The sequence below is a fragment of the Suncus etruscus genome, chromosome 3 (genome assembly GCF_024139225.1).
Source record: "Suncus etruscus isolate mSunEtr1 chromosome 3, mSunEtr1.pri.cur, whole genome shotgun sequence".
NCBI lineage: Eukaryota > Metazoa > Chordata > Mammalia > Eulipotyphla > Soricidae > Suncus > Suncus etruscus.
Genome location: NC_064850.1, coordinates 104,203,441 through 104,216,053, shown reverse-complemented (window position 1 = coordinate 104,216,053; position 12,613 = coordinate 104,203,441). Strand labels below are relative to the sequence as shown.

General features: G+C 36.3%; 1 protein-coding gene across 1 annotated transcript in view; it reads left to right on the top strand.

Moving 5' to 3' along the window:
* Nucleotides 1-7,332: 7,332 nt before the first annotated feature.
* Nucleotides 7,333-12,613, top strand: part of RXFP1 (relaxin family peptide receptor 1) — an 84,545-nt gene continuing 79,264 nt past the window's right edge. The window contains exon 1 of the mRNA XM_049770861.1: nucleotides 7,333-7,588. Coding sequence (XP_049626818.1) covers nucleotides 7,333-7,588 — 256 coding nt within the window. The remainder of the gene's footprint in view (nucleotides 7,589-12,613) is intronic.

The following is a 12,613-nucleotide window of genomic DNA, read 5'->3' as shown; positions in this document are numbered from 1 at the left end:
TGGTCCCCCAAATCAGGAGCGATTTCTGAGCACATAGCCAGGAGTAACACCTGAGCATCACCAGGCGTGGCCCCAAAACCAAAATAAATAATAAAAATATTGGATATTGTTCATTGTCTGAGGTATGCTATGCAAATATTTCTCCTTTTCATTGGAATATATTTTTATGAGAACATTTTTAATAGTTCAGAAGCTTTAAGGGTTTTTGTGTTCCCATTGTTGATTTATTTCTTTTGCTTCCCTTGCTGGTAAAGTTAAGTCCTGAAAACATCACAGAGACCAATGGCATGGAATGTATTCATTTTTGTTTCTTCTATATATTTTATGGTTTAGGATCTTATAGACAAGTTTTTACTATATTTTAAATTAGTTTTGTATATTGTATGATATAGTAACCCTCTTTTACTCTGTTTTATGTGGCTGCTAAGTTTTCTCATGTGGCTACTAAGTTTTCTCAATGTCATTTGTTGAGAATTTCCTTGCTTCTTTGTATCCTCATGGTTCCTTGATTGTAAATTAACTATGGATTAGTTTGGGGATCCAATTCTCTTTCACCTCTATTTTTACTCTACTGTAATTATATTTTGATTGCTGTTTTTAATATCGTTGACATATGGAATGTAATACCTCCATTCTCTTTTTTCTCAGATCATTTTGACTATTTAGGGTTTTCTATAGTTCCAAATAATTTCTGTAACATTTATTCTATTTTGTTGAAGAATGTCATAGAATTTTATAAAAATCATATTGAACCTGTATATTGCTGAATTTTTCATTTTAATAAAGTTAAGTTTTCCAATGTGTACTTCAAGAATATCTATGTATTTGTCTTCTATTTTATTCCCATTTTTTAGTGGTACATGTATCTTTTTAATTGAGGTGACATGGTTGTGTTATAGCTATGTTAACATTTATGCATTTATTGAGTAGTGTTACTATATCTTCACCATCACCAAAGTGCCAAAGATCCTCCTCCACTGTCCTTAATATTACTTCTGCTCAGCCTTTTCCTTCCCCAACTGGACTATCTTCCCCTAAAATGTTTAGTAACCTCCATTCTGTAGTCAGTGTCAAAGAGTTTGTTACATTATATTTTTTACATTCTCTTGCTTCATTTATTTTCACACCACATAAAAAAAATCATCTTTATTATTGTTGTATATTTGATTAAATCCACTTAATATGACAAACCTAGTTTCATCCAAGTTGTAAGAAATAGCAAGATTTCATCCTCTCATTTAGCTGAATAATATTGTGCTCCATTGTGTAATATATAAAACAACATATTTATCCACTTATCTATTTTAGACATTTGAGTTGTTTCTAGAAATTGACTTTGTAAATAGTGTGGCAATGGACATATATGTGCAGATTCCTTTTCAGGTAAATGTTTTTATGTTCTTGGCATCTATAACATTCTATGTTAATTAATACTACTTTTAATTATTTCTACTTTTAATTTAATTAATTAATAGTGAGATAATAGTGAGCTCACATAGTGGCCTGTATTTTAACTTTCTTGTCTCCCACATTTATGTTTTATGGCAATTTTTCAATAATTCTTTATGAATTATGACAGTTTCAAATGATATTGCTCTCTTTTTTTTTTTTTTTTGGTTTTTGATATTGCTCTTTTATCTTTTGTCCTTCACGCTACTTTTTTTTGTTTTGTTTTTGGGTCATACCCAGTGGCGCTCAGGGATTACTCCTGGCTCTATGCTCAGGAATCGCACCTGGCAGGCTCAGGGGACCATATGGGATGCCGGGATTCAAACCACCAACCTTCTGCATGAAAGGCAAAGGTCTTACCTCCATGCTATCTCTCCAGCCCCTTTATGCTACTTTTAATGTGACTGGTTCACTGCATATTTTCATGAATCAATATGGTTTTCCCCTTCCTACATTTTCTCATTATTTTTATTCTCATTTATTTTTTAGTTTATAAATGGACTTTGCTAGGCAGGTTTACTGGTGATAAATCTTGTTGCATCTCAAAGCTTTTTTATTTCTCCTTTGATTTTGAATGATAACCTTTCCAGCAAAATGCTCTTAGATTGAAGTTTTTGGATATTTTTCCATTTCAGCACTTTGAATATAGTATGCCAATCCTGTTAGCTTGAGTGTTTCTTCTGAAAAATCTACTGATAACCTTATGAGGATTCCTTTCTTGCTACTAAATTGTTTATCTCTTACTTTGAATATTCTATCTTTGGCCCGTTCTACAGTGAGCTTATGTGTTAGTAGTTTGTTGGGATAAAATGATTTTCCATGAATTCTTCACTGACACTTAATTCCAAGTTTCTAAATCTCACTACTGACATTTTGGGGCAGCTTAGTCTTTGACAGAATTTCCTGTGTACTTTGAATGTCAAACTTTCCTGATCTCTAACTTAGACTATTAACTAATAACACCCTTGAGTCATAACAAAAAATTTGTTGGCAATGAAGCTCAATGATAAGGAATTTGATTTTATATGCGATACCCTGTTATATTCCTAGCATCATTATAAATATAAGCAAACAAATAAACAATATAAAATGTTGACATATAGACTTTGAAACCAACCCTTATTGTATTTTACTGGCTTGAAATTGTCTACAGAAAACTAATATTATAATTTAGTGTCTATTTGGAAAGGGTGATAGGGCCAAACTTTGCACTGCTCAGAGTTTATTTCTTTTTGTTTGTTTGTTTGTTTGTTTGTTTGTTTTTGTTTTCGGGCCACACCCGTTTGACGCTCAGGGGTTACTCCTGGCTATGCGCTCAGAAATCGCCCCTGGCTTGGGACACTGGGGGATCGAACCGCTGTCCGTCCTATGCTAGCGCTTGCAAGGCAGACACCTTACCTCTAGCGCCACCTTGCCAGCCCCAGAGTTTATTTCTTGTTCCCTCCTCAGGGATCACCCCTGTGGTGTTCAGAGAACCTTATGCAGTGCAGAAATTCCAACCATGATTGGTTGCATGCAAAGCAAAATCTTACCCTTTGTACTAACTCTCTGGCCCAAGTTGTGGGCTTTTATCTATAGCTAAGAAACCAAAATTTTACACATTTGAATTTTCTTACTAGATTAAATCTTAATCTTAATAGATATAGATTTTTTTCTATTAATAAATAAATACTTGACTTTTGTAAGCTCAAAAATTTTCTTAAGAATAGGAACTCTGGGGCCAGAGCAGTGGACAAGCCTAGGACGGACCTCAGTTTGATACCCCTGCATCCCATATGGTCCCCCAAGCCAGGAGCGATTTCTAAGCACATAGCAAGAAGAAACCCCTGAGCGTCACTAAGTGTGCCCCCCACCAAAAAAAATAGGAATTCTATTGGGACTGGAGCAAAGTGGGTAGAGCATTTGCCTTGCACAGGGCTGACAAGGGATCAATCCCAGGCATCCCATATGGTGTCCCAGCCTGCCAAGAGTAATTTCTGAGTGCAAAGCCTGAATTAACCCCTGAGAGCTGCCAGGTGTGGCCCAAAAACTAAAACACACACACACACACACACACACACTAGTTTTCTGGCCTCAAGTGTTATTTTTAAATATAAATGTAAAAAAGTTTGAATTTATTTGTGGGGTTTAGAGAGTATGGTTGTTATTTGGTTTGGAGATTATTATTTCCTATAAAATATTTTAGAATACTAGAAAATATTTTGAAACCAGGAGTTGTTTTCTAAGAAAATGAGAGGTTATGTATTTTCTACAGATTGTAAAGGGATTTTAAATACTGAGAATACATAGATCTAAGGAAACTCTTATCTTAGTGCTTATACAAGTCCTTGATATAAAAGAAACACTATAAAATTACAGTTAAATCTAGCAATTCTATTTCTCCTTTTTATTTTAAATTGAAACAAGTAAAATTGCTTTTAATGTAGTAATTAAATTGATTCCAGGGTAATATATTAAACATTTTCTAGATTAACATTTAGTGATCTTATAGAATAAAGACTTAAATTTCACTGAGTTGGATTTTTTGTGAATCTTCTAGACACAACTATAAGCACTTGTGTATTTCTATTAAGGACTCCAAATATAATAAACTACTTTTACTCTCCACATTTTGACCCTTTGATTTACTGGGACCTACATAAGACAAAGAGAAGTTGTCAACAAGTGCACAAAATCTAGGGCATTTTTTTTCCTCTGCATGAGTTAACACAGACCCCATGAAATGCATAAAAAACATATACACATATTCTTTTAGACATAGGAGAATGACAGTGAGTCATTCTTAAGAAAAAGGAAATCCACTAATCTTCATTCAGCACTTGGGCCTCACTTGGCAATCGAGATATGTGACTTTTGTTTTTCCACCCACTTAATATCAAAGGATCTCCAGGAGAAGGAAAAATTTAAGTGCTTTATCAAAAGCATTTCTGCTACTACCATTAAAATGATTATTTTCTTTCAAGTTGCTTCAGGTTTTTAGTTGCAATATTTATGTGCATTCTTATGCTTTAGAGTAACTTTTTCTGTTAGGGTATTTATTTAAAAAGTAATAAGTTAAAAAAAAAAAAGTAAAGCATTTAAGGCTAGGGAAATAGTCAGGGGTTAGAGGCATATGGCTTCCATGTACAAGGATCCAACTTTTACTTCCAGCATTTCATGACTCCCAAGCACCAGTGCTGAATATCCAATCCTCAGCAGTGAACCATGTGACCCAGTTGAGCAAGCATCACAGAAATTGACTCCTGGGCCTTCTGAGCAGTGCTCAAAAGCTTCCTCCACATTAAGAACTCTCTTAAATTATGAGCAACTTTGTACTACATAAACGTACTCAAACATAGTAATCACAAATTTTTAATTTCAGGTAGTGTTAATAACAAGATGCCTTTATATAAACTATAAGTTATAATAAATTTCATGTTATGTGAGCCAAATGTCTAATCATTGCTACATGGTCATTGTCATCCACTAGATGACATTCTGGAACTCCGTTGTGGGATGTGGGATTTTATCAGACAAGGAGGACACTCCTAAGACAATCTCAGGTGGTCTAAAATGAGTAATTTCCCAGACAACCAGATCTGCATTTCAAGGATGGGGTTGCTGCTCAGGACTATGATGTTGGGGGTTTCCCAGGCCACACCAGCAGTATTCAGGGCACAGTGGCTGCACCCAGTGATACTCAAAAAGATGGAAAAAGGTTCTTAGGATTAAATCTGAGTTGGGTTTCTTGCTGCTCTTTCTTTTGGGGCCACACCTTGTGCTGCTCAGGAATTACTACAGGCTCTGCTCTCAGGATTTACTCCTGGCAGTGCTCAGGGATAGGATATAAGACGGAATGCAGGAGATTGAATCTAGGTCAGCTGTGTGCAATTCAAGCAACTTACCTGCTGTACTTTCCTTCTAGTCCCTGAACCTAGTTTGGATACAGGCTAGGCAAGTGCTGTAACTACTGTATGACCTATTGGTCCCTCTATTAAGGATACTAACAAAGCTCTGAGTCTATTTTTTTTGCTGATCTCAGTAGTTTACAAATTCCCAGTGCTGAATTACATTCAAATACCTCTAATATCTCAATTATTTGCTCAAAAAGTCTATATAAAAAGTAGATATATAAATACATCTACTGGGTCCAAGAGTAACACATGAGCATGCCCTGGTGTGTAGCCCAAAACACAAAACAAATTAAAACAAAAAGAAAGAAATATGTCTATTTATAAACCTTATGTTTTCCTTATGATGTAAGTTTAATATAATAAACTAAATTATATTTTCTTAATTTTTCTTAGTATCTTAAAAAGCTTGTTATTATCTTTAAGACTAATTATGTTCAATTTTAAAATGAATTTTAAATGGTTAAAATTATCCATTCTCTTGCTGCTACTTTGTCCTTTGTGATATTGACCCATCTCATGTATGAATATGGCAGCACACCAACTCTGAAGGCCTCATACATGATGTAGGGAAATATCAGAAGGATATCAAACTTATGTGACAATAATTCTCATTGGATGATTCTTGGACCATTTAAATACCAAAATTAAACATGTAGATTGTAATCACTGAGTGAGTTATGAGATTATGTTTACATAGAAATTTAAATAACAACATTCTGATAAATCCTAAGAGTTTTACATAGCTTCACAGTACCTTCCACATAATGCTTACTAATGATAAGGCTAAATTTACAAAGAAACTTGGGTGATATCACCTCAAGAAACCAATGAACAGGGGCCGGGAAGGTGGCACTAGAGGTAAGGTGTCTGCCTTGCAAGCACTAGCGGAGGACAGACCGCGGTTCGATCCCCCAGCATCCCATATGGTCCCCCCAAGCCAGGGGTGATTTCTGAGCGGATAGCCAGGAGTAACCCCTGAGCGTCAAACGGGTGTGGCCCAAAAACCAAAAAAAAAAAAAAAAAAAGAAAGAAACCAATGAACAGCACTTGCATGAATTTCTTGTCAGAGTTACACAACCCAAAATGAAATGTGATTAAACATTTAAACAGGAATATTTTACAAAACAGCTAATTTAAAATTTTCTAATTTTTAGGGTCATTGAAGCAATAGTTCTAAAATGTTAGAACAAAAGCAACAGTTCTAAATTGTTCCAAAAGTAAATAAATTACTAAATTCAAGAAGTAATTGTGAACTATCTCCTTTCTCTAAGAAGAACTTTTGGAGGGGGTAATATGTAAAACATGAATAGGTTCTGACTTATATATATATATATATATATAGTAGTTGAGCATTAGTGCTGATTTTCTGATTTTAATAGTTCTTTATAGCTATGGGAGAAATATATGTATTCTAAATTTTTAGGGATGATGGAGCATTTGTTTAGGAAATTCCTCAAATGATTAAAGAAGTAAAACATTCCTTATTCTTTATTTTCAACTGTTAAGTTTGAGAGTATCTAAAACAAGTTAAATTATGTTTGAAAATTACTATTTAGGATTTAAATGTATCTGTTGAATCATAGCATAAAAATTTGGAACTAATTTCAAATTTAGAATGAATCAGTGGGCTCTAGTGATAAAACAGCAGGTATTTGCCTTGCAGATCACTAACCTGGGTTTAATCCGTAGCACCTATATGGTCCCCTGAATATTGACTACAGTGATCCTGAGCAAAAAGCCAGGAATAAGCCCTGAATACAACTGAATGTGGCCCAAAAAACAAAACACAAAAACAGATAATAAGCAGCATAATTATTATTTGGATTCTTCAGACATCCTTAAAGTTTTATATAGGTAGTTTTTATTTTAAATTTATATTTATTAAAGCACTGTAATAAATATGCCCCCTGCATTCCTATGGTCATTGCAACGCTATTTACAGTAGAATATGGATACTAGAATATGGAAATAACCCAGGGTGAGACACCATATGGAAAGTTGCGCATGCCGGGATGAGAAGAGAAGACCAAATGTTTCCAGAACATCAGAAGAAAAGCATATTTTGCAAGACCTTTGTATTCACTCTCACTCCTCTCTCCTCATCACAGTTGCCCAAGGAAGTGGACAGGATGGCCAGTGCTCTCTCGGCTACTTCCCCTGTGGGAACATCACCAAGTGCTTGCCTCAGTATCTTCACTGCAACGGTGTGGACAACTGTGGAAATCAGGCCGATGAGGAAAACTGTGGTGAGTGAAGTGGCTGTGGTCACAGCAGAAACCAGTGGCAAAGGGTATAAAGGTGAAATTGCTGGGATTTCTTGTAATTAGAAAAGAAAGAGAAAAAGGGAAAACAAAGTGGAAATAGGAAGCATAGCAGATCTTACATTTATTGTATTAACTCAAAGTAGCTATTTTTGGGGGTTGGATGTTACCCCCCAAATATCAAGGGATACTACTGACTCTGTTCAGGAACCACTTTTGGAGATACTTGGGGGATTAGATGCAGTGTCAGGAATTAAAGCAGAATCAGCCACATGCAAGGCTAGATCCTTAATCCCTTCACTATCTTGCCAACTCCAAATATCTGTTCTATTAGTAATAATAGTCAATATGTTATTAAAATATCCCCAGAGTTGAGTGATAAGGAGGAAAACTTAGTGCAAGAGGAGCAACACAATGAAAGGATAGGGGTCAGGGGTCAGGAACCAGGGGTCAAGTGGGTATCAGGTGCATTGGTAGTGTTAAAAAAAAAGGACAGAATTAGGGGCCAGAGAGATAGCACAGCAGTAAGGCATTTGCCTTAGATGCAAAAGGATGATGGTTTGAATCCCAGCATCCCGTATGGTCCCCCAAGCCTGCCAAGACCGATTTCTGAGCATAGAGTCAGGAGTAATACCTGAGTGCTGCCGGGTGTGATCCAAAAAAAAAAAAAAAAAAAAAAAAAAAAAAGGACAGAGTTAAATATCTGAGTCAAAGGCAACAACAATGGAGCAAGAGACCCTAAAGTCTAACAATCTAAATTTAAAATGGGTTGGCAGGCTGGGGAGAAGTGGGGTGGTATGTGTTACACTTGGAGAGCATTGGTGGAGGGAGGTGGAGATTGGTGATAGACTTGGCCCTAATTCATTGTATGCCTGAAATCCAACTATGAAGGGCTTGTAAATCACAACGATTTCAATAAAATTTAAAAATATATATTTTAGTAAAATTATGATTTGTATATAGTCCCCTTTTTCAATTTGCAAACTTGCACATTTAATTTATAGACACAAAATGGTATAAACTCTTAGAAACTTAAACAATTTTGTTTAAGTACTGATGCAACGCTAACCAAGTATGTAAATAGAATAGTTTTAATGCTCTCTTTGCTTCCGTGTCCATATTTTAAATAGTTTTAACACTGTAATAATAATAACAACTACAGGTATTGGACAAGAATTAAAAGCATGCAGACAAAACTCATACCAAAAATTTAAGTGATAGTCCTTCTCTTTTACTTATCACCTTTATGCAGGAAAATTAAACCTTCCCAAAAAATAAAGAACTAGAATGGTGGATGGACCATATTCCTTACATGCACAAATGTCCCAAGTTTGATCCCCACGTTTTTCTTCAGCATTGCCAGACAATGTCCTATAGTCAGACCAGCACTACAGGGTAGGGTACCTCCTGGAGTCAACCCCAGTTTTCCAGAGCACACAAGGAAAATCCCTATAAAAATAAATTAATAAAATATAGATACAAATCTAGCCTATTATCTAATTAACGATCATATATCAAAATCTACCACCATAAGCATTTTCTGGTTTAAAACATATTGAGCCTTCTGATTTCGTGTTCAATTTAAAGAGACAAAATAACAAATCTTAAAGTAATAATTTTTAAATATACATAAGTTTATCAGCAGCAAATTTAGATGAAGGCAATATGGCAGCAGAGTGAAGAGATCAAGCTCCAGGACACCTGAGCTTAAATTTTAGCTAGAAGACTAAAAGTTTAACTGAACCTGCCATAAAGAGAGAATAATAAACGTATGTACCATGAGTTTTGTTTGTTTGTTTTGTTTTGTTTTTCGGGCAACACCCGTTTGATGCTCAGGGGTTACTCCTGGCTAAGCGCTCAGAAATTGCCCCTGGCTGGGGGCGACCATATGGGACGCCGGGGATCTAACCACGGTCCTTCCTTGGCTAGCACTTGCAAGGCAGACACCTTACCTGTAGCGCCACCTCGCCGGCCCCGCATGTACCATGAGTTTTTAAGAGAATTTAATGTTATCTTTTGTCTAAGATGCTTAGCTAAGTACCTAAAAAAAATCAGCACTCAATGAATGTCGGCTGTGTAACCATCCGGTAGAAGTAACTGACCAATTTAGTAGCATAAGTAATGATCATTTATTTAGCTGTGTGTCAATAGCTCTGGTTAGACTCAGTTGAGAACTGCTGCTCTGTTTTTGGTCCCAGTTGCATTCTCTCATGCATCTCTACCATCTGTGGATGAGTTGTGCTGTCATGTGTGTGATTTTTGGCTGGGACACAGAGGTGGGTGGGGAACTCAGTGCTGGTTTTCCCAGAGGCTAAGCCAGGTGTGTTCTTTCCGAGGAGACAGCACCCAGGTAGGAAGTAGTTGTGTTCATGAATTCTTGGATTTTTGGTTCACAGTAACACACTGGAACTTCCACCATAGTTTTGCTAAAAGTTATCACAGCGCCAACCTCATTTCAGGAAATAAAATCAACTTTTTCTTTTTAATGTGTAGTTATTTTTTATTATTAGTTATTTAAACACCACGGTTACAAGATTTTTCATGATTGAGTTTCAGTCATACAATGTACACCACCCTTCATCATTGCACTTTTCCACCACCAATGTCCTGTTTCCCTTCCCCTTTCTCTGTCAGACATTTTATCTCTCTCTCTCTCTCTCTCTCTACCTCTCTCTCTCTCTCTCTCTCTCTCTCCCTCCCTCCCTCTCTCTCCTCTCTGTCTCCCCCTCTCTGTCTCCCCCTCTCTGTCTCCCCCTCTCTGTCTCCCCCTCTCTTTCTCTCTGTCTCTTTTCCCTTCCCTTTCTTTTTTTTTTCCAGACACTGGTTAGCACTATTATTACTGAAGGAGTACCATGCATATCACTTTATGTCCTTTCAGCAACCAGTTCTTGTCCAGAGTGTTAAATTCCAACTACCATTGTCATAGTGGTCTGCCACAGCTTCATAAACCTTTAGGGCAATTCAGCCCACCAGAGGTATCCTTAGATTTTCCTGGTGGGGAGAACTGCAATTTCCCCCACGGGGTTCCTCAAAAGGACCGCTGTGGATGTCTTTTTCCCCTGATTGGATGGTTGAGGAATTTCCGAAGAGATGCTTGGCATTATCTCAGGCAAAATTGTGGCCTCTATCAAATAATTCTGCTCAGAAATTCCAGCACCAAAGATTTCTAAGAGAAACCCTTTTTCTGGAGATGTATAACCCTAAAAGTTCAGACAATGTTTCAAATATGTCCTTGCAGCTGAAGTTTCTGGTAAACAAGGGCGAAATTGACTCTGCTCAGAAAATAGGAAAACACATTTTAGAAGATTTGGTTTCTTCCTATGCTTAACCTCAAAAACAATGGAGCCCAGCTCAGGAAGATCAAGTTTCTAGATATTTCTTACCTCCTCCTAACCTTTGTTTTGCATTTGAGGTTGGTTGTTAAAAGCTGCCCTGAGTGTTAGAATTAACATTGCAATTAACCTTGCCTTGTTATTGTAAATATCCTTCTCTGCACCTGTGACTGGCTCACCCCTAAAAAACCCGTTTGAAAAATAAACTTGTCGCACTCCTGCCAGAAACGTGTTGGCCCCACATACTCTGTGTGGTTTCATGTATCTCATATTTCTCCGTACGCCGATCCGGGCAACACACTCTCCCTGAAGTGAATTCATCGAAATCCCACTGGCGCTTTTTCTTCTTTACCCTAACTACACTGCTCCACTATTTGTGATGAACTTCATAGACTGGTCTTCCTAACCCTCTTCTCTATTTCCTCTGGATATTACCATACTACTTTTTATTTTTTATATCCCACAAATAAATGAGATTATTCCTTGTCTATCCCTTTCCTTCTGACTCATTTCAGTATAATCTGTTTATATGTGGATGGATATAGAGAAATATCAACTTCTGCTCAGAGAAGCTCTAATCTCTAGGGAGATGAGAGAAAAGGCAGCCACCTTTGAAACTTGTACTAAAGATGGAATTACAAATTACTTTTCTAGCAAATATAAATATTAACACTCAATAACTTCAAGTCTACACCTATTTGACTTTAGGAAGTCCTGGCTATTAAACAATTTATACATTTGCATCAGAAACAACCATGATTTATGTATTTACTGAGTTTCTTATGCACTAATTGAAATCAGTAAATATGATTTATTGAAAACAGCAACTGATATTTGAAGGAATTATGCTTTTCTACATTATATTGTAATTTTATATATGTATATATAAGAATACATATATGGCACGTGTGTGAGATATTCTAAAATGGATAATCAAGAGATGGGTAAACTTTTCTATATACACTAAAATGTAATTGGGGTGGGATTCACTTTTATGGAGGAGTAAATTATGTAGACATATTATGTAGAGCCTTAATTATGCTCATTGCTTTGACTCCTAGAGAATTTTATAAGAGAAATATAACATTAGGAAAAGCATTGAGTGCGAAAGTGATATGGCAGCAACATCTGTCTTCATACTGATACTCTTCTAGCTAGAGAGGTGGGTATTCCCTTCAGCCTTCAGATGAGCCTCCTTCCTGCAGCTGCGCACTTCAGCCTTCCCAGAGACCAAATTTTTCTTCCTAGAGTAAACATATAGCTGACTGTATAAAAGCTCCCCCTTTCTTTTTTTATATATAACTTTGTTTTTCTCTTGCTCTCTCTCTTTTTATTTTTTTATTTTTTATCTTTATTTAAACACCGTGATTACAAATATGATTGTAGTTCTATGATTTCAGTCATTCAGTCCCCAGTCCAACATCCCAACACCAATGTCCCAAATCTCCCTCCTCCCCACCCCACCCAAACCTGTACTGTAGACAGGTTTTCTACTTCCCTCATTCATTCACATTGTTAGGATATTTCTCAATGTAGTTATTTCTCTAATAGCACTCATCACTCTTTGTGGTGAGCTTCATGTCATGAACTGCACCTTCCAGATCTCATCTCTTTTGTCTCTGAGAATTATTGCAAAAATGTCTTTTATTTTTCTTAAAACTCAAAGATGAGTGAGCCT